Here is a 23,564-nt window from a genome sequence, read left to right on the forward strand (position 1 = left end):
TTATATTGGGGATCTACTTGGGAGAGTCTTCTGAAATCTGCAAGGTGAAGTACATATTGAAATGAAGTTTATGTTGATCGATTTTTTTCAGATGCCTTATTTGCATTTTGCTGATTCTGTGTAGAAAATACACAGTTCACATGTAAATGTCTGTTACAGAGTATTTTATGTACATAACATAAGTGAGGTCACATTTAGTCATATCACTTCCAGTTACAGTACCAGACTGTTTTAATAAGAAGCAACCGGATGCCTTCACTCAGACATGGCTGTGCACAGGTCAGTGAAAATAAAACTTTTTCTGAGAGCAAACATTTTTAAGCTAAATGTGTGACTGTTTAGTGGTAATGGTAGTTGCAAAGACTAGAATCTGCTTCAGCATTTTACAGAAGACTGGAAAAGGTGCTGGAACCAAAATACTGACATGACTTTCTGAAAATGTACACCTGTCCTACTGCTGTGTTGTATATGATTAAAAATGTTAGCAGCAAAAGTTTGAGCTAGAAGGGAATACAGTTAAATGTTACAGTCTGTTTATTGATGGGGTAGCTTCACTCTTTATGACAAGCAGTTTGTATCAAAAGCTTTATTTTAGTATAGCCAGCTCATTGGCACACAGTTGGTAGAAGACCAGCCAAAAGGAGTGGAGTGAGGATACACTGGTCTCCTGTCCTACGCTATCAGAATGAAATGCCAGACACTTTAGGACATATGGTCAGTGAGGACATATGGTCAGTAAGGTAAGACTATGCATGATCTGATCAACTGAAACTTGAGCATCATGGGAGAGATTGTGGGTAGGCCAGGTAGATGTCCCCCTATCCTGCTGTGATATTGAGTCCCAGGGACCGCTTCAGCTATCTTCTTATATCGGGGATCTACTTGGGAGAGTCTTCTGAAATCTGCAAGGTGAAGTACATATTGAAATGAAGTTTATGTTGATCGATTTTTTTCAGATGCCTTATTTGCATTTTGCTGATTCTGTGTAGAAAATACACAGTTCACATGTAAATGTCTCCATGACATTTGATTACTTATATGATTTGGATATTTGTATGTAAATAAAGGCTCTAAATATACAGTGAATAGCAAGAAACTGGTATATTAAAACCATGGCCTCCACAGGAGAGACTGTGGGGATCATTTTTTATTCGATTCTAACAGTTCTGAATTTTGAGAAAACTTTACATGTTCAGAATTGTTGAACTTGGTAGAGTATTTTTTTTTCTTCATTTAGGTTTGTATAGACTTGAACTCCACTTCATATAACCACAGAACACAAAATTTGTAGGTTTGCTGTTTAAACAGAGATCTGATTTTTAAGCAAAATAAACAACCCTCATAATGTCCTTCATCCAAGAAAAAGAATACTGTTTTCCATGAAGTATCCTGTTTGCATCGACTACAGTATACTTTCTTCTCCTTGAGGTGATAGCGGTTTTCCTTTTAATTTCAGTCTGATTTTGCCAGTTGTTCACAATGTGTTTATGCTTCTATCCTGCTTTATTCTACAGTATTTTTTTAGTTATATTCCTCCAGTATTTGTAGCACTCTGGTCTGACCCAGTTGCATTCTTCCGCTTGCAATAATCTACTGTGACCCCACTCCAGTTTCCGTTTTCCCATTAGGTGCAACACTCTCTTCTGACCCAGCTCCGGTCTCTGTTCCTTCACTGCTTGCTGTGTTTTGCTCTGCCATAACTCCATTCTTTTTTTCTTCACCACTTACTGTGTTCTGTTCTGACAACTTCTCAGGTTCATTTCCTGCAGAATTTGCTGCATCCAATTTTTGTGTGGCTTCTTTGTCTGGTGCTGTCTGCTGTGAGCTCTCAGCATTTCGTCTTGAATACTTGCGTTTGAAAAATCCAATCTGTAAATATTTTGACACAAGTAAATTAATTCAACATTAAAAACACAAGTCAGCAATTTAAAAAAAAGTTTGTATCAGATGCACTATAGCATTTTTTGACATATGTGTGGGACCCTGCATTGTGCACAGGTTTGTTATTACCTCCCAATTTACAGTCACGCCTTGGCGTAATTAGGACCAGATCTATAATGTTGTCCAGTTTGTACAGTGTACTTGAATGTTCTGCAACAAAACCTCAGTTTGAGGTCACAGCATGAGAGAAGGCCAAGGGGTAGCACTGTTAGGTAATAGTCTTAGTATTATCTCATGGGCTATTTATATGCAGTGTGTTACAGTCCAGCCTTGTCTGAGATGGCTGTGGTAGAATGTATTGATTTTGCACCATGTAACATAAATAGTGACAGTACAGCCTAGTAAAGTATTTATTGTTCATCCTGTGACATGAATAATGACTGTACAACTTGCCTGGTAAAGTATTTATTCCCCACCTTGTCACGAATAATGACAGTACAAAACTAGTAATGTTTTTCACCCCATAACATGAACAATAGTACAACAGCCTGGTGAAGTATTTATTATATACCCTGTAACATGAATAATGATGCTACAATGCCTGGTAAAGTATTTATTGTGCACCCTGTCACATGAATAATGAGAGTAGTACAAGACCAGTAATGTGCGCCCTGTAACATGAATAATAGTACAACAGCCTGGTGAAGTATTTATTATATACCCTGTAACATGAACAATAGCACAACAGCCTGGTGAAGTATTTATTATATACCCTGTAACATGAACAGTAGTACAACAGCCTCGTGACATATTTATTATATACCCTGTAACATGAATAATGATGCTACAATGCCTGGTAAAGTATTTATTGTGCACCCTGTCACATGAATAATGAGAGTACTACAAGACTAGTAATGTTGTGCACCCTGTAACATGAATAATAGTACAACAGACTGGTGAAGTATTTGTTATACACCCTGTAACATTAATAATGACAGTACAAACAACCTGGTAAAGTATTTATTTTGCACCCTATAACATGAATAATGACAGTACAGCTAGCCTGGTAATATTGTGCACCCTGTAACATGAATAATGACAGTATGACCAGCCTGGTTAAAGACTGATGACAAGAGTGCAACTATCTGGCTACAATATTGTCTCCAAGAGTTATAGCTGCTGTCTTGTGTCTAGGTACAGATGTGGTGACACAGCTGTTGATACAGGACTGCACACTTCTAGACACACAACAGAAAAGGATTTTGGGTAATGCCAGTGCTATAAATTCCTTTATTTCTTCTAGAGGTACAAATAATATCAAGACTAATGAGTGGCTGATAGCTGAACAGTATAAATTAATTTTCCAAGGTGTTACCAGACAACATTAACAAAGAATCTGTTGTTTATTTCATTATGCATCATGAAAGGGTCTTCAGATCCATACTCTTAGAAAAATTTGAAGTCATCCCGGATCCGACACCTCCAGAAGGCACTGGCTCCAACTGTCGAAGGCAGAGGCCCCAAGGGGAAGGGACATCCAAAACATTCGGAGCCGACATCAGCCTTGAGGAACCGGCACCAACATCTCAGATCTGGGACCTGTTCTGCTCTGAAGGAATCAGGCAGAGCTAGTCAGGGGACGCTGTTGTAGTAGAAGAAAGGGATATTCCTCACTCCGACTCCGGTCCACTCAGGAGTGTCTGGACCTGTAGCTCCGAAGCTGAAGGTTGGATCGGAGGAGAAGGAGGCTGCTATATTGGGGTTATTATTCTCACAGATCCAGCATGGGTTGGAGAAGGCAAGATCCTCAGCTGGATCTGGGCTTTGAGAAAACTCCTCATCATCTGATTCATATTGGAGTGGGACAGCCGAGATGATCTAGAGGAGACAGAGGAATGGGTTGACCTGACTGGTGACAGGCTGGGCCGGATGGTTGGAACAGATGAGGGAGATTTACTCTGATGCGGAGTGTGGCTGTGGGATGTCCGAACTGGGTATGTCTGACCCGATGGAGTCTGCTCCAGAGATGAGCTGTGGATCGGTATTTTCTCCACATGCTCCTACTGACTGGTTGGACTCCGAGTCTGAGGGTCCAGCAGAGAGGTTGGATTGGCTCTACTGGATCTGAGGGCCCTCTTGGATCCAGAGAAAAGTGCGAACAGGAGGGATCTGAAGATGATGGATCCCACAACCTCCTGTGCTTCTCGGGAGCAAAAGCCATTGTCCCCGGAGTAACTGAGGGGGCATGCTTCTTCAGGACAGGTGTATGGGCTCCAGAAGCTGGAAGAAGACCTCACAAGATGTTTATTATACTAATCAGTGAGGGCCCAGGGATTGAAGGCCGAGCAGATATCGCACAGCGTCTCCAAGTGCCCGGACCCAGGCAGTAAACACACCTCTTGTGGGCATCCGACTGGGAAATCTAATGCCCACAAGAGGCACACCTGTTAAAACCAGAGGCTTTGTCGGAACCTGACAGCTTGTCAGACACAAGCACAACTCACGCACACACACACAATACATTAAGCTAACTGCTGACTAAAAGACATGGGAAAGTTTTGTTTTTTTCTAAACAGTGAAAGAGAAAGAGGAACAGGGAAAGAGATGGGAGAGGTGGAAGGCAGGAAAAAAGTCATAACACCAGCGAAAAGTCTAACGAACAGTAAAAAATACCTTAGAAGGGAGGGGAGGTTAACCCTACAAATAAAGAAAGGCTATAAACTGAGAGAAAAAGAGCTATTAATACTACAGAAATAAATGGAAAATTTTACTTAGCTGAATGGAGGCTTGGAATCGCGTCTGTGCTGGAAGGCGGCAACCTTGATCTGAGGGTTTGAAGAGGAGTGAGGCATTATGGGAGAGGGTGGAGTTTGAGGCTTGGATCATATGTATGGAAGAAATGGCTGAGTAGGATCCGAAGACCAATTCGTGAAGCATAATGAAATTGGATAACACAGATGCCAAGTTATGGTAAGTACATAACTTGTATTAAATTAAAATTATTTGTCACAAAAATCTCTGTTTCTGTACAGGGGTATATCTGACCACTTGCAGTGCATTGTAGAATGTGAGACCAAAGTGGAAACTTAAGGTAGACCTATTATCTTACACTGGTAATACTGGTTAGAAAAGTCAAATGCCTTCATGCTGTATAGTTAGAACAAACCGTTTACTAAGGAAATAAATCCAGCTAAATTTGGTGAGTAATCACATTCTGCAGCACACTGTAACGTTTACTGCCATTATTGCTGCAAAACAGTTACATTTGCTTAAACTGTTGTCACTTTTCACAACACATTTAATATTCTGTTTTAGCAGCTGGACTAACCATATTCAGAACAATACACACTTTAAATATACAACTGTTTGTGTTCAATTATCTGCCAAAAAAACTACAAAATAAGGAAGCCTGCTCATTCAGAGATGTTCATTGATGGATGGAGGCCTACCATGAGTTAGATGTTTTGTAGCATTTCACATTTGAGTTTTTAATACCCATTGTGAACTTTGTCAAGGGAGATGCAATTGTCACTGAAAAACTGACAAAGGAGTTCAACTTGGACAACCTTCTCAGAGACATCCCCGTTAAGAAACAAGAGATTTTTGTGAGGAATAATTTTTATCTATCCTTTGTTGACTCTGTTAGCCCCACTAGGCTAGTGGCTTCTTTTAAAGAGAGATCGGGGGTGGTGTTTATACTTCTAGGGGAAATTTGTCCAAGGTATCAGGGAAATTCCTGATAAGTACCATAGGCTGTTTTACATCCTGTCTGGGGCAGATGGGGCCTCAGTTTAACATCTCATCCAAAGGATGGCAGACTTAAGAGTGCAGAACCCCTCCATGTTGCACAGTGGTGTCAGTCCTGGAAAATATTCCATGAATATGGCATTGGAATAGAACCCACAACCTTCTGATCGTCCAGCACTAAAGGCAAGTGTCCTTCCTTGTTGAGGGGTAAAACAATTTATCCCCCATTCCATACCTGTTCTTATAAGGATGGGCTTATGGTAGCCATATTTGTTCTTTATTTCATTCGGTATTTTTGACTCTACTATTCTTCAGTAGGGTGTTTCCAAACACCTTTGTTAGAAGTAATGCTTTATTATATCTCTCTGAACCTTCATCATATTTTCAAATAGATTTCTGTTTTTAACAAGCATTTTTCTCTTTTTAATATGGTACCCACATTCAGTTTCTAGATTCTTTTGAGCCATTTGAAAGCTTTTATCATGCCTGCAGAGCAGCCTTATCCTTTTAAGCCAGCACATATTAGAATATTCTAGTCTTCCTGTGTCATAGTACTTCTGATGCAATGAGTGGGATAAGTGTAAGAGGGTATATTTGGATCAAGAGGTAACTGTAAGGGTAGAGTTAATAATTTTAGGGGTGGGTCACAGGCAGTTTGATAGTGGTTAAGGACAAGCTGATCTGACACAAAGGGTATGAAGTGTTATAAAGTGTTATAAGTTATAAGTGTCATATGTTATATGTTATAAGTGTCATATGTTATATGTTATAAGTGTCATATGTTATATAAGTGTCATATGTTATATGTTATAAGTGTCATATGTTATATGTTATAAGTGTCATATGTTATATGTTATATAAGTGTCATATGTTATATAAGTGTCATATGTTATATGTTATAAGTGTCATATGTTATATGTTATAAGTGTTATATTTGCCAAGTGTTTGACTGTGCTTTTTACTGCATCATTGTAAAAATAATGCCCACCCCATAACTGTACAGGTGGGAGGGCTAGAATTAACCCCATTTTTACAGCACATGAGGATATAGCCCTGTGTATGACCAAGATGACCTGTGTTTGATTAGTAGCATGGGTGCTGTAGTAGCTGGACAGAGAATGCTGGAAATGAGTGGCCAATGCCATCTCGGTCACCTGGGGGAGAGGGAAAAAGGTCTACCTTTCCACCTGGATAACATCTGTGTAGGTGTGTAGCTGCAGCCATTTGGGCTGTAATGACTCTGAGCTGCATAGCCTCACATTACATTGGTAGGTGCTTGGCACTTGTGGATGCATGCAGGTACCCTCTGAAAGCAGTGAATGCAGAAGGTGCAGCTGCCTAGGGGAAGAGGCCTGCTCGCTAAGACCTGCTTCTTCCAAAAGGAATGAGTGGGCTGATCAGGCTGCAACTCTGCCAGCAAATCAGCTGAGGGTCTGTCTGCCTGCTCAGAGAATAAATGCACTTGGCTATCACTCTGAAGGAGGAGGAAAGGATAAGTCCACTGGGTACAGAAAGGGGAACCACTGGGTGAATCATAAGGATTACATAAAAAAATGTGTCGGTAGACCTATCTAGATAACTGCAGGCCTGTTTGTCTGCTGTACTTTGTCATGTGACAGAATGTTGCCTAAGAGATGGCTGCTGTCTTTTCAAATAACTGATTAGTTACATAAACCAGCATGGTTTATATAATCATAACTAACTGGGACTTCTGCATATCCGCAAGTCAAGTTCCACTTGAGTAACCCACACACACGACCTTAACCTGGTCTGTGACATCAATAGGACTTGTTGGTGGGACAGATTTGTGTCCCACAGACTCCTCCTTCTGTGGAATAGACGCCCTCTTCACGTAAAGCAGAACACCTCATTAACCCTTTTTAAGCGGAACCTGGATAACTGGATGGGGAACAAAAAATGCACCCATGGGATTCCACCTGTGTCCCTGCTGGACGGGGCATCGGATGCTGACTTGTCAGAACATGGGATAAATTCTTGTCTAGGCTTGTAAGGGCTTCAGGGCCGATAGCCTATTAACTTTCTATGATTCTATGGATTTATGGGAGAGAGTTCATGTCATTGCACCCTTTCAGAGCTGTACAAAAGAAGTTGCATTAAAGCAGTGCACTTGGCATTCAAGAATTTGATTTATTGCTTCACAAAAAGCTGGCAGGGAAGCTAATTCACATTTAGGACTGGTTTATGTTGGAGAGGGTGCATGCAGAACATTGAACTGTGGGGGAAGGGACAGCAGTATGTAATTTTTGGGTCTATATTATTCTAACGATAACTCACTTAAGCGAAACCCGTTTGAGTGACACATAGTGAGTGAATATCTCAAATATCGCAGGAATGAATGGAGATCGCAGTAGGGAACTTTTCCCTTTACTTCAATGAAGTGTGATCTCGGAGTTGGTATATTTAAGTAGCAGGGGTGTGGGGGGTGCAGGGGGGCTTGCCCCCTGCATAAAACAGTTAGTGATAGTTTTCGTCTGTTAGGTTTTTTATTTTTGTCATTCAATATTTGAGACTTTCACTCACTATGTTTTGCTCAAATGGGTTTCGCGCAAGTGAGTTTTCGTTGGAATAATATAGACCCGTAATTTTGGGGTATAGTATCTTTCATGAAGTTATGAGTAGTGGATTGCAGAACAGTTTGTTCTTGTTTATAGTTCCCACTTCAGAGACAGCAAACACTTTACATGTAGGCAGATAATGACAACATCATGGCTGTAAGACAGCGAACACACCACAGGTAGGCAAACAGTAATAACATCATGGCTCTAAGACAGCAAACACAACACAGGTAGGCAGACAGTAATAACATCATGGCTGTAAGACAGCAAACACATCACAGGTAGACAGGCAGTAATAACATCATGGCTGTAAGACAGCAAACACAACACAGGGAGGCAGACAGTAATAACATTATGGCTGTAAGACAGTGAACACACCACAGGTAGGCAGACAGTAATAACATCATGGCTGTAAGACAGCAAACACAACACAGGTAGGCAGACAGTAATAACATCATGGCTGTAAGACAGTGAACCCAACACAGGCAGACAGTAATAGCATCATGGCTGTAAGACAGCGAACACAACACAGGTAGGCAGACAGTAATAACATCATGGCTGTAATGTGGGCAGTAATGAAGGCTGGACATCACAGGAGGACGTTATGCTGGAAGAGAACTCTGAAAGGTAACTACATAACTACTGCACATAAGGGTAGGGCATGCCTTCAGGGTGAGAAAAGTTATAGGCTGCAAGGTCTAACAGCTGAGGAGGATACATGTGTTAAAGTTACACAATGATTAGATCACTTTGCAGTTGGAAGAGCTAATATCATTTGGGGAATCTACTGAGGTATGTGCTGATTCTTCTGATCCCAAGCCTGTGATATGAATGGATTGTATGTTGCATTGCCTACACTTGGAATGGGATATACAGTCTAGCAGGCCTTAATTAGCAGAAATACTATGGCTGCTTGAGAGTGCGCATAACAGAACTGATAACATAAATGGGTGGGTATCGTACACTATGAAACGTAACCTAAACGGGTAGGGTATCATACACTGATACCTAACCTGAACAGGTATGATATCATACACTGATACCTAACCTAAATGGGTGGGGTATCATACAGTGATACCTAACCTAAATGGGTGGGGTATCATACACTGATACCTAACCTGAACAGGTACAATATCATACACTGATACTTAACCTAAATGGGTGGGGTATTATACAATGATACCTAACCTAAATGGATACCCCTAGGTTTTTAGGTTAGGTATCCGTGTATGACACCCTACCCGTTTAGGTCACCTTGAGCATTATGCCACCCCCTTACCCATGTGAGAATCAAACCTTACACCTCGTGTCTGTAAGGCAACTATCCTGAGCATTATGCCAACCTCCACCTCATGCATTCACTGAAACCAGCACAGAAAAGGGAATGTGATCCTAAGGAGAGAGGCACTGCTGAAACAGAAGGGAGGGGTGATCCTTGTGGGTAATGAAAGGAGGATTTGTTTATTTATCCTTTGTCATTACCCACCCACTTAGTTCTAGTCAGGGTCACAAGGAGGCCGAAGCAAACCCCAGCACTCACTGGGTACAATTTTTGACTGATAAAATTTAAGGGGAGTAGGACTGACCTTTATATTTAAGGGAAAGATGAGGAATGATTTTTAATTTGATGTTGGAGTGATCCATACATTTAAAGGGAAGGAAAGTGAGCCTTAGTTTTAATGGGAAGAGATTTGTTATGAAATTTGGAGGAAGGAAGCAGGATCCTTGCACTTATGAGGCTGGGGAGTGGTCCTTACATATCATTGAAGAGGTAAAATAATGCTTTCAGGTTATGATGGGTAAAAGCAAGTGAAAGGTGATAATATTATCTGTATATTTAAAGAGAAGAGTATAATATTTGTAAGGTGTGAAGATTTTGTGAAACTAAGAGGAAAAATGGAGGAATGACTAATTTAAGGAATGTGGGAAATGGGAGCCACAAAGACCTGGGTGAAGACATGTTCCTGCCATTTAAGAAGTGGAAGGAGAGCATGGCTTGCTGAAAACAAGAGAGACGTGGTAGGACATAATCCCAACATATAATCTATACTGGTGGAGACAATGCTTAAAGACTGTCCATTTACATGACTTAGGGGGAAAAGGGGTTGGTTGAAAAGTGAGGGAATGAAGAGGCAATTATATTTAATTTAAAGGACTGCTGTGGTCCTGCAGCAGGCTAGTTGCTGACAAGTATATGGAGGATTCTAGCATTTAAGTGGTGGTGTAAACAAAAGCATTGTTTTTTGCAGGTTCAGTGTTCTTACAGGTTGGGAAGGAACGCTTCTGTAACAAGGTGAGGTATCCTTATTATTTTAAAGTAATATAGGTGGAGGGAATGATGAAAGATGAAGTCTGGAATCTTGAGGGGTTAGCTGTTGAAAGCAGGGGATGGATGGGAGGTCCTCACATTTAAGAAACGGTTGTTGAAACATAATGAGGGGTGGTGAAATGACAATGTGGGTGTACGTGAATGGAGGCTGCTTATGTTTATGGCAGGGGGGATGAGTTGCATAAACAGAAGGGGCCATAATCTTTCATTTAAGAGATGGTGAGAAGAAAGAGTATAATACAGAATGATGGAAGAGATGCAGTACCTCTAATCCCCATGATTAAGGGAGAATACAGAATGATGGAAGAGATGCAGTACCTCTAATCCCCATGATTAAGGGAGAATACAGAATGATGGAAGAGATGCAGTACCTCTAATCCCCATGATTAAGGGAGAATACAGAATGATGGAAGAGATGCAGTACCTCTAATTCCCATGATTAAGGGAGAATACAGAATGACAGAAGAGATGCAGTACCTCTAATCCCCATGATTAAGGGAGAATACAGAATGACGGAAGAGATGCAGTACCTCTAATCCGCATGATTAAGGGAGAATACAGAATGATGGAAGAGATGCAGTACCTCTAATCCCCATGATTAAGGGAGAATACAGAATGATGGAAGAGATGCAGTACCTCTAATCCCCATGATTAAGGGAGAATACAAAATGACAGAAGAGATGCAGTACCTCTAATCCGCATGATTAAGGGAGAATACAGAATGATGGAAGAGATGCAGTACCTCTAATCCCCATGATTAAGGGAGAATACAGAATGACGGAAGAGATGCAGTACCTCTAATCCCCATGATTAAGGGAGAATACAGAATGATGGAAGAGATGCAGTACCTCTAATCCCCATGATTAAGGGAGAATACAGAATGATGGAAGAGATGCACTACCTCTAATCCCCATGATTAAGGGAGAATACAGAATGACAGAAGAGATGCAGTACCTCTAATCCGCATGATTAAGGGAGAATACAGAATGATGGAAGAGATGCAGTACCTCTAATCCCCATGATTAAGGGAGAATACAGAATGATGGAAGAGATATGCAGTACCAATAATCCCCATGATTAAGGGAGAATACAGAATGATGGAAGAGATGCAGTACCAATAATCCCCATGATTAAGGGAGAATACAGAATGATGGAAGAGTTCAGTACGTCTAATCCCCATGATGAAGGGAGAATACAGAATGATGGAAGAGATGCAGTACCTCTAATCCCCATGATTAAGGGAGAATACAGAATGATGGAAGAGATGCAGTACCAATAACTCCCATGATTAAGGGAGAATACAGAATGATGGAAGAGATGCAGTACCAATAACTCCCATGATTAAGGGAGAATACAGAATGATGGAAGAGATGCAGTACCTCTAATCCCCATGATTAAGGGAGAATACAGAATGATGAAAGAGATGCAGTACATCTAATCCCCGTGATTAAGGGAGAATACAGAATGATGGAAGAGATGCAGTACATCTAATCCCCGTGATTAAGGGAGAATACAGAATGATGAAAGAGATGCAGTACCTCTAATCCCCATGATTAAGGGAGAATACAGAATGATGGAAGAGATGCAGTACTTCTAATCCCCATGATTAAGGGATAGTTGAGGTTGTTGAAATCAAGGAGGGATGGAGGTGTGCGTCTTGTATTTAAGGAGAATCTAAGAGGGGATAGAGGTGTGAGACTTGTATTTAAGGAGTGTTTAAGAGGGGATAGAGGTGTGAGACTTGTATTTAAGGAGTGGTTGAGGGGATGACAGCAAAATGATTTTTGGTCTCTGTCTCTCTCTCACAGATCTGGTGAGTAGTTCTGACCTGATTACATCCTTTATGGTGTTTACATGTTCTTCACGTTTTCTGTGGTGTCTTGACATCTCTCAAGGACATTTCTGCTTTGAACGAGTGGCTGTTATCAATTATTCATGAAGATAGTCTGTGGCCTCAATTTATGCCTGAGAAATATCAACTAGGACTAATTAAACTACCCAGTAAAGCAATCAAATAATAAAGTAAATAAGGGACAGGAGGAAAATGGGTGTGGCTGAAACTGGTGGAATGATGAGTGACAGGGAGCTGATAAAGCTAAATGGGGACAGTAAAGTAATAGGAAAGATGAGGACTGTTAAAACCAAACTAGTGAATGGGGGAGTGATTCTTAGATTTAAGAGGGGGGTGCTACAACAGGACCTACTGAAACATAGGAAAGGATGAGGAGCCATAATATTGAAGGGGTGAGATGTTGAAAGTAAGGAAGAATGAGCTATCTGGGGGATGATAGACTTGCTGAAAACTAGGGGCCATCATACCCTTGGATAGCAAAAAGGGGTGCTAAAAGCAAAGGATGAACTTAGCTGTGGCTGACCAAGTTTGCAGACAACTGCAGACTGGGTGCAATTATTGAATCCCCAAATTATGTTAGTATACTCCAGGAGGGTCTTATGCAGACCCGACTGTTGTCTTGGTCACGGTCTCAAACTGAATGCAAAGAAATGCATCACCATTCCCTTTGGCACAATGTCCTCTCACACTATCAAAGCAACAACAATACCCTAAGTACCTATGAAGTGGTAAAGTACCTGGGTTCACAAGTTGACCGCAACCTTGACTTTGACCACCATGTGTCTACTGTAGTAAGGAAGGGTTTCCACATAGCACACTTGATTAGTAAAGGCATCACCTCGAGAGCAACAGAGGTTATAACCCCTCTATACTCGGCACTGATCCAGCCAATAATTGAGTATAATGCTCCATTCTGCATGTACTGTACAAAGCACCTGCAGCAATTGGAGGGACCTCAGAGATTTCTAACAAAGAATAAAGGGACAACAGCAAGTGCTTTACACAGACAAATTAAAGTCCCTGTCACTACACTCTGTATCATATAGACTTCTTAGGGGAGACTTATGCCTGGACTAGAGAGCAATCTTAGACCCAAACCTAATGCACTTGCTGCATATCTGTGAATTAAACAGGACTAGGGGCACCCATTCCAGGGACCTAAATATGGCCTTGACTTAAATAGGACATACTGGAGGGAAAGATTTATCTTCCAGCAACTGCCATGTCTTTGGAATAGGCTACCTATTCATGTGAAACAGAGCACCTTTATGACACTGTTCAAGAAGAACATGGACAAGTGGATGGGGCACTGTAAATTCTTACCCAGAATAGTGCCCACCTGGACACGGGTAGTCATTACTAAATGCAGTCTTGTGTATTAACTAACATTGTATGGTATTACATTGGGATTGGGATAAAAGGGCTAGCCTTGAAATGACCTCCGGGTCGATAGCCTAGTAATCTCCTATGATCCTATATGTGATGTTTTTGGGAGGAGTTGCTAGGATTAAAGGAGGGATGGAATGAAATAAGGAGCACGAATGTAAGGTACATTCTGGAAGTTTCTTAGAAAGTGCTGCTTTGGAGAAGAAAAATGGAGGAGAACTGGATTGCAATGCAATGAGGTCTGGTTTCTTGGCAACTGTAGGGGAGTTTCCAGTAATTTGAAAGGCATTTGCTAGTGCCCTACTCCCAGTTGTTTGATTGGAAAAACTGCATTTCTTCTTTGGGGGATGGATTGCTTCCAAGTAATACTTCTACAGCCAAGATGCAGCACCCTTAGATTTCATTATAATAATAATATCTGACTTGAAATGAGCAGCACCGTCTGCAGGGGGAAGTGAGTGTAGACAGCCCACCATGAAAATGAGTCATTTTAAAGACACACCCAAATTCAGATGACATTATGATTTCCATTTAGTAAAAGTGCATTAATTTACTATCCTAGATCATGAGCAGACCAGTACCTGCTCCTGTAAGTTGGCTTGATAACCACTGATGCCTTCTGGTTCTTATTCGTTTGCATTGTTATTGTATCATAATTTGAGATGAAATGCAGCTAATCTTATTCAGGACAAGGCTTTGGCGACTGCTGCCCTAAAGTGTGTGACACTATGTATACGCAATTGCCCTCTGTGGTTGAACCTGGAGCCAGTATGCATTACAGTGACATGACTGAGGCAGACAGAGTGGACAGAAACACTTACCTTGTAAAGTACAACAGTGATAATCAGCAGAAGGATCAGCCCCCCAAACAAGCTCCCAAGGATTATTGGCAGTTTGTTAATCTCCTCCACAAATTCCACCGATGTCGTAATCTGGGAAAAACAAATTCAGGTTCAGGTTTAGTAATCATACCTTTACTACTAGAGGTTTAAAGGCTTCATGTATACTGCATGCTAATTAAAAAAAAATCCTGCAGTTTATAAGTTTTTCTAATGCACCTCTCCTTGTACCAAAAGGGATCTATTCCGTTTCGTGAGTGAAGTCAAGATTGACAGCAAGACATGTTTATTAATGATGCCTAGCAGCTGCTTGATCTTCTGGATAGAAATGTCCTTTTTTGGCTCCTCAGTAATGGGGCAATGTTTACAATTTTACCACAAAATGAAGAGCCCCAGGTTCACATCCACACTGATGTGGCATGCCTCACAAAGGTTTCTCGAATGTCTGGCTTTAAGGGTTGTAACTGGTGTCTTCTACCAGGTTATCCAGTTTACTAATACATAACATGTCTGGAATAATACCTAAGAAATGTAAAGTTCTAGAAGAAATCTCCCCACATATATAGCCAGTAACAAAGCCCACCACAGGGGTCACTGTACTCAGAGTAGTAAATACAGAAAGGAAATGCTGTCTGAAACTCTTGATGACATTATCTTTTTCCTTAATCTTTCTGTGAGACATTTGACATTGTGCATATAAATGTTCATGTAAAATTAAACTCCAGCATTTCAGCAATGTGTACACTTTGGTGTGTCATTAAGGAAGCATGTTCAAAGGTTGATGCCCCAGTCTGGAGAGCTCATTGGGCATAAATCTAATTCAGCTTATTTAAAAAGGTACACAAGGTGAGGGATTTTGTATAAAACAAGTAAGCACAGTGGTGGACTGTTGCTAACAGCATATACTTCATGCAAGGTTACACTTACCTCTGCACGGTGAAATGCATCTTTTGGCCTTTGAGTATACTGAGCGGTAAATGCAAGAGAAGCCTGCGTCTCGAACGTCAGTTGTTTGAGTTTTAGTTCCTGAGACAAAGAAATATATATTTTTTTCATTAACATTGCATTACAACTGAGTCATTTCATTTTTTTGGAAAAATCTTAATGGTTAGACCATACAATACAATTTTACAGCTAACATTCGCTTTTAATAACAGGTGTATTCACTTGCTAAGAAAAAAACAGTGTTTCAAACAAAGTATATAAATATTTATAAGACAGTTAAATCGTAGCAGCAATGAAGACAGTAATACAACAGATGATGTAACATTGACACAAAAAAGCTTTATAATGATGTCACCTTAAGATAGTAAATATAGATCAATCACAGAAACGGGAAGAGACGTTAGAAGGAAAAGATTGTTTTAACTTGAAATGAGATTATTGAATATTACCATACAAACTGAGATTAATTTTGTTGCATAAACAGGTAATGCACTCATGCCAAAATAAACATGTTGGCTTTTTTAATATTATTAAACAATTGTGACAGTTTATATGAGGTATTTTTTTTTTTAGTGGAATAGTTGTTATACACTACTGGCCATAACTGGGGCACTAAATCTCACCCACCTTGGCTCTGCCTAAATTTACAGACACCCCTGTGTGCAAATCACCTAAGACTAGTCTATCCTTAAAGCACAAGTACATCAGTTTACAGTAAGAATTATTACTCGCTAAGCATCTTGCCTCCACAACACCACATCAATCACAACACACTGCTAGGAGCATAACTTTTACAAAGGGCATAAAGAAAAATTGGCAAAACTCCCAGAACACATTCCTAACCTTTATCACATAAGGGAAAACCTACCCTAGAGTCATCTGGAAAACAGGCCTAAGCCCAAAAGGCCTGCTAAGTCTGCTACCAAAGAAGAACATGTCATAGATGACTCTATAATTAGGTGTACAGACTCAGTTCTCACCAGACTGGACAAGAGCAGGGTGACTGTAAGGTGCTCATCCAGTGCCAGGGTGTGTGATGTCACAAGGGCTCTAAGGTTCTTTAAACCAGACAAATATGACTATGACCTAGTGGTGGTCTATGTGGGAGCGAATGATATGAGGACCTTCACCCAGAGGGACTTGCAGAGAAACATAATGGAACTTAAATACACATGCATGCACTGGAGGCAGGAAAGATTCTAGGCATGGGTAGTATGTTGTCTTCACCAACAATGAGGACTAATTACCAATGCAAAATATTTGGCTTTAACATCTGGTTAAGTAGTTGCCATCATATTAAGGGAATCCAGTATGTGTTTGACTGGGATGAGATGATAAATTTTGCAGGGATTGCTTAAACCTCCAGTACCAGGGCTTCCACAAAATGATTAATGCTTTGCTGCTCCCATAGTGCTTCTTAGGCAGAGTCCACTTAATAATTCAAGACAGGAAACAAACTGAAACACGAACATCACTGAACCACTACTCAGTGCTAGGAGTCTAAATAAAAAAATGCCAGAACTTGAGGCCCTCCTACAACATTCATGTTTATGTAGTTACGGAAACAAGGTCTTAGTGCAATAACAGCACTTCCTGTATACCAGGGTTTATAACAGCACTTCCAGTATACCAGGGGGGTTTAGTGCCTATCATACCTTGAGGCACTTAAGCAATGGGGGGGGGGGGCTCTGGCTTTGTCAAAAACATCACCACCACACTACATCAAATTACCCACAACTCTAAAGTGACAAATCCAAATCAGCCTTAACAAATGCATCTATTATTCCATTGCTAGCAGCATATCCCTATCAGAGTTAGTGGCTACTACCTTAAGTATCAAATCAGTTTCCTTCTTGCTAGGGACTTCAATTCCCTAAACACTGATTTCCCTTTAAAAGCACATTCATCTTTAAAAACCAATATCCTCACTGTTTCTGAGACCCTGCTAATACCAATGCACTGCAGTAAATTGTAAAACTGCCCACTAGGGGCTCTAATAACCTTGACTTGGCCCTTACCAACCTACCCCCACCTATATCTCATTCCATATTCATCATCCCTAGTTACGTCTGACCACAAATCAGTCATCTTTCCTGTCTGACCCATTGGTACCACCACCACCACCAATGAAACTATCTTTACAGACTTCTCCAGGGCAAACCTACTTCAACTTGTAGAGGACTTACATTTCCAACAATCCCCTGCAAATGAACCAAAATGAAAGGACTACCACACTCACTTCCAACTTTTACCAGTGCTAAATCTGGCTATCCCAAATATAATGGTAAATTCAAGGATAAACCTCTCTGATAGATTTCCTGTATTAATAAACTGTATAACAGAGAAGGAAAATATTGAAAGAATGTATGAAATCCCCATTCCCATACCTGAAGACCACACATGCCAACAAGGAATTTTAGGATTACTATTAGAAAATGTAAAGTGTCATTACAGATACCAAAGGAAACTACAAATCATTTGTCAGTCACGTCAGATAATTAAGCAATAATGTCCAACAATAAACTGACCTCATCCATAATATCATACATTCTAGTCCCAAGGATATAACCAATGTAATTAGTGGACATATTTAATACTAACTTCCCCCACCTACCCACATTTCTGTCGTAACTATCCCTGAAAATGTAGTTTCTTTGGAAATCACTTTGGAACAACTCTTAGAATCCATGTCAAAGGCTAAAAGTAATGCTTCCTTTGGACCAGACAACACACCAGACTACATTTTCAACAGTGTTGCTACCTATGCCTTTATTTAAACTGTTCAACCTCATCCCATCCACAGGGGTTGTGCCTAATGCTTGGAAAGTAGCCACTGTGTCCTCTACATAAAGGTGGTTCCTCTGCAGACCTGGATAATTATAGACTTATCAGCCTTGTATGCATACCTCTCAACCTCTTAGAGCAAGAAATCCGGACAAAGCCACAAAAATAGGGGCAATTTTAAACATTGCTCTTAAAATTTTTGAAAGTTGATAGACTAACAGGTTTTACATTAACATGGATTTTCTGAAGAATATGAAATCTGAAACTTAAATGTCTACCGTTATTTTCTAGCTTCATTCATCAATGATTTGCCAGTAATTTGGCATCAAACCACAATTTTATTAGAAATAAGGCTAAAATACAAGGCAGGAATCTGGGCATTCTGCAAAAATCTGGACAGTTGCAAAGTATGCTTGTATGCAAACCCATGGAATGCATCATGCAGTATGCATTCATGCAGACACAGGCAACTCAGCTGAGCTAAACCCCAATCCTCTGTCAGCTTGGTTTTCTAAAGGGTAGGTGCTACCTCCTGATGGGTGGCCATAGTGGTGCAGCAGTTAGCATTGTCACTTCACAGCAAGAGGTTCCACTGTTTGATTCTTGGCTGGGTGCCTTGGTGGGATAGCATGCCACATTGTAAAATTACTGATGGGGTAGCATACCACACTGTGGAACTGCAAATGGGGTAACATACCACAGTGTAGAACTACTGATGGGGTAACATACCACACTGTAAGGCTGCAGATGGGGTAACATACCACACTGTAAGACTGCAGATGGGATAACATACCACGTTGTAAAACTGCAGATGGGGTAGCATACCACACTGTAGATCTGCAGATGGGGTAGCATTCCACACTGTAGAACTGCAGATGGGATAGCATGTTGCTGTGTAAAACTGCAGATGGGATAACATACCACATTGTAGAACTACTGATGGGGTAACATACCACACTGTAAAACTGCAGATGGGATAACATACCACACTGTAAAACTGCCGATGGGGTAGCATGCCACACTATAGAACTGAAGCTGGGGAAACATACCACACTGTAGAATTGCAGATGGGGTAACATACCACATTGTAGAACTGCAGATGGGGTAAAACACCACACTGTAGAACTGCAGATGGGGTAACATACTACACTAAAACTACAGCTAGGGTAAAATATCACACTGTACAACTGCAGATGGGGTAGCATACCACATTGTAGAATGGCAGATGGGGTAACGTTGCTGTGTAAAACTGAAGACAGGCTAACATACCACATTGTAGAAGTACTGATGGGGTAACATACCACACTGTAGAATTGCAGATGGGGTAACATACCACATTGCATTACTGCAGATGGGGTAACATACCATATTGCAGAACTGCAGATGGGGTAAAATATCACACTGTATTACTTCAGATCGGGTAACATACCACACTAAAACTATGGCTAGGGTAAAATACCACATTGTAGAACTGCAGATGTGTTAATGTACCACATTGTAGAACTGCAGATGGGATAACATACCACATTGTGGAACTGTAGATGGGGTAACATTCCACACTGTAGAACTGCAGATGGGGTAACATGTTGCTGTGCAAAACTGCAGATGGGATAACATACCACATTGTGGAACTACTGATGGGGTAACATTCTACACTGTAAAACTGCAGATGGGGTAACATACCACACTGTAGAACTGCAGATGGGGTAGCATACCACACTGTAGAACTGCAGATGGAGAAACATACCACACTGTAGAACTGCAGATGGGGGTAACATACCATACTAAAACTATGGCTAGGGTAGCATACCACACTGTAGAACTGCAGATGGGGTAGCATACCACACTGTAGAACTGCAGCTGGGGTAACATACCACACTGTAAAACTGCAGATGGGGTACCATACCACATTGTAGAACTGCAGATGGGGTAAAACACTACACTGTAGAACTGCACATGGGGTACCATACCACACTAAAACTATGGCTAGGGTAAAATACCACATTGTAGAACTCCAGATGTGGTAATGTACCACATTGTAGAACTGCATATGGGATAACATACCATATTGTGGAACTGCAGATGGGGTAACATTCCACACTGTAGAACTGCAGATGGGGTAACATGTTGCTGTGTAAAACTGCAGATGGACTAACATACCACATTGTAGAACTACTGATGGGATAACGTACCACACTGTAAAACTGCAGATGGAGTAACATACCACATTGTAAAACTGCAGATGGGGTAGCATACTACACTGTAGAACTGCAGATGGAGAAACATACCACATTAAAACTACGACTAGGGTAAAATACCACACTGTAGAAGTGCAGGTGGGGTAGCATACCACACTGTAGAACTGCAGATAGGGTGGTATACCACACTGTAGAACTGCAAGTGGAGTAGCAAACCACACTGTAGAACTGCAGATGGGGTAACATACCATATTGTAGAATTGCATATGGGGTAAAGCACCACACTGTAGTACTGCAGATGGGGTAACATACCACACTAAAACAATGGATAGGGTAAAATACCACATTGTAGAACTGCAGATGTGGTAATGTACCATATTATAGAACTGCAGATGGGATAACATATCACACTGTAGAACTGCAGATGGGGTAACATTCCACACTGTAGAACTGCAGATGGGGTAACATGTTGCTGTGTAAAACTGCAGATGGGCTAACATACCACATTGTAGAATTGCAGATATGATAACATACCACATTGTAAAACTGCAGATGAGGGTAGCATACCACACTGTAGAACTGCAGATGGGGAAACATACCACTCTGTAGAATTGCAGATGGGGTAACATACCACATTGCAGAACTGCAGATGGGGTAACATACCACATTGTAGAACTGCATATGGGGTAACAAACAACACTAAAACTACAGCTAGGGTAAAATACCACATTCTGGAACTGCAGATATGGTAATGTACCACATTGTAGAACTGCAAATGGGATAACATAGCACATTGTGGAACTGCAGATGGGGTAACATTCAACACTGTAGAACTGCAGATGGGGTAACGTTGCTATGTAAAACTGCAGATGGGATAACATATCACATTGTAAAACTACTGATGGGGTAACATACCACATTGTAAAACTGCAGATGGGGTAGCATACCATGGATAGGGTAAAATACCACATTGTAGAACTGCAGATGTGGTAATGTACCACATTGTAGAACTGCAGATGGGATAACATACCACACTGTAGAACTGCAGATGGGGTAACCTGTTGCTGTGTAAAACTGCAGATGGGATAACATACCACACTGTAGAACTACTGATGGGGTAACATAACCACACTGTAAAACTGCAGATGGGATAACATACCCCCATTGTAAAACACAGATGGGATAACATACCACATTGTAAAATTGCAGATGGGGTAGAATACTACACCATAGAACTGCAGAGGGTCTATATCATATATTTGAAACTCCAAAATGTCAAACACCATATGTTCGAACTTGGAATTTCGAATATTGAAAACATCGAATGCTCAGAATAGCGAATTTTTTCCCAGGGGAAAAAATTTGCTGTTCCGAGAAACATACACCCAACACAAGCACACCAAAATAAATAAATCACACACATACATTTAACAAAACCCAACCCCACACTAAACCACACATACATTACTAGCTATCCACTTACCTTAACCCGCACCCTAACCTTAGGGTCCGTAACTCTCGCACCACAGTGGAGGAAATAGCGAAGCCATGGAATGGCCCACCGAAATCTTGCCCTAGGTAAGATTTCTATTTTCCGCTATTTTCACCATTCGATATTTTGGGTTCGATGTTTTCACATTCGGCATTGTACCTCTTCGGAATTTTGATATAGACCCACTGCAGATGGGGTAACATACCACATTGTAGAACTGCAGATGGGGTAAAACACCACACTGTAGAACTGCATATGGGGTAACATACCAGACTAAAACTATGGATAGGGTAAAATACCACATTGTAGAACTGCAGATGGGGTAACATACCACACTGTAGAACTGCAGATGGGGTAGCATACCACATTGCAGAACTGCAGATGGGGGTAACATACCTCACTGTAAAACTGCAGATGTGGATAACATGCTTCAGTGCAGAATGACAGCTGGACTAACATCACACTGCAGATGGCATAATGTACAAAACAGTTCAAGAATTCTGCTGGTGTTCCTTCTAACGTGTTACAATATGACAAGGTAAGAAGACAGTTGTGGCAGCATGTGACAAATGGGGGTCAGGCTGAGGCAGTGCACACAAGATAAAATAGAAATAGAGTAACTTTATGTTTTTGTCACTTTAGCTTAAGACACTTATCCAAAGTTGAGAACAACTGTTAAAGCTTTACCTTCAAGTCTTTCACAGGCAGCAGTTCCCCAGTAAGGCTGAATGTAACTGCAGAATTCCAAGGTAGTGGACCAGTTTCACACTGAAACTTTTTACATAATGATGCAGTGCAGCCCTGTTTAGTCAAAGAAAGAGATAATTAGAGATGCAAAAACAATGTGCATACGATTTACTTGGAAATATTGGAAATATTCTCTGGGACTCCCCAGTTAACTAATGCTGGGGAAAGTAAGTGTCTCGCACAATAGGGGACCTATCTGATGGGAAGGAAGAGGAAGCAGAGTTATTAGATCTGTGCAGCTTCCTAATTGTATAACGTATTAGGTACTGATGAAAGATGAGGGAACTGAGTTATTAGATCTGTGTAGCCTTCCTAATTGTATCATGTATTGGGTACTGATGAAAGCTGAGGGAACAGAGTTATTAGATCTGTGTAGCCTTCCTAACTGTATCATGTATTAGGTACTGATGAAAGCTGAGGGAACTCAAAGCGCTGGAAACTTAAGCTCACTGTTTACACAGAGAAATGATACAGTGTGGGGGCAAGGACAGTGAAGGCTTCTTACCCTGTGATGCATTTAGTTTAGGTGAAAGGTGAGGGGTTGACAGCAAGAGATTGAAGCTGTCTGTTTTCCCATAGGGACAGGGACAGTATGTGACATGGGCAGCCCAGGCTGGGACTGAAGTCATCTCTTTACCAACTGAGATAGGTAGTGTGTGTGACCAGGGCAATGCAGGCTTCTCCACTTACTGACTTATTTAATACAGGTGAAAAGTGACAGTACATGGGACTGAAGCCATGTTTACCAACAGGGACAGGAACAAGCACAGTATGAGACTGAGTGTGCA

General features: G+C 40.9%; 1 protein-coding gene across 1 annotated transcript in view; it reads right to left on the bottom strand.

Annotated features, from left to right (window-relative positions):
* Window positions 1-1,100: 1,100 nt before the first annotated feature.
* Window positions 1,101-23,564, bottom strand: part of ITGAL (integrin subunit alpha L) — a 1,030,513-nt gene continuing 1,008,049 nt past the window's right edge. The window contains exons 27-30 of the mRNA XM_044086682.1: window positions 22,717-22,830; window positions 15,538-15,636; window positions 14,593-14,703; window positions 1,101-1,869 (exon numbers count right to left, since the gene is read on the bottom strand). Of these exons, the coding sequence (XP_043942617.1) occupies window positions 1,591-1,869; window positions 14,593-14,703; window positions 15,538-15,636; window positions 22,717-22,830 (603 nt within the window). The 3' untranslated portion in view covers window positions 1,101-1,590. The remainder of the gene's footprint in view (window positions 1,870-14,592; window positions 14,704-15,537; window positions 15,637-22,716; window positions 22,831-23,564) is intronic.

The sequence above is a fragment of the Protopterus annectens genome, chromosome 10.part0, assembly GCF_019279795.1.
Source record: "Protopterus annectens isolate FY-2018-M chromosome 10.part0, PAN1.0, whole genome shotgun sequence".
Classification (NCBI taxonomy): Eukaryota; Metazoa; Chordata; order Ceratodontiformes; family Protopteridae; genus Protopterus; species Protopterus annectens.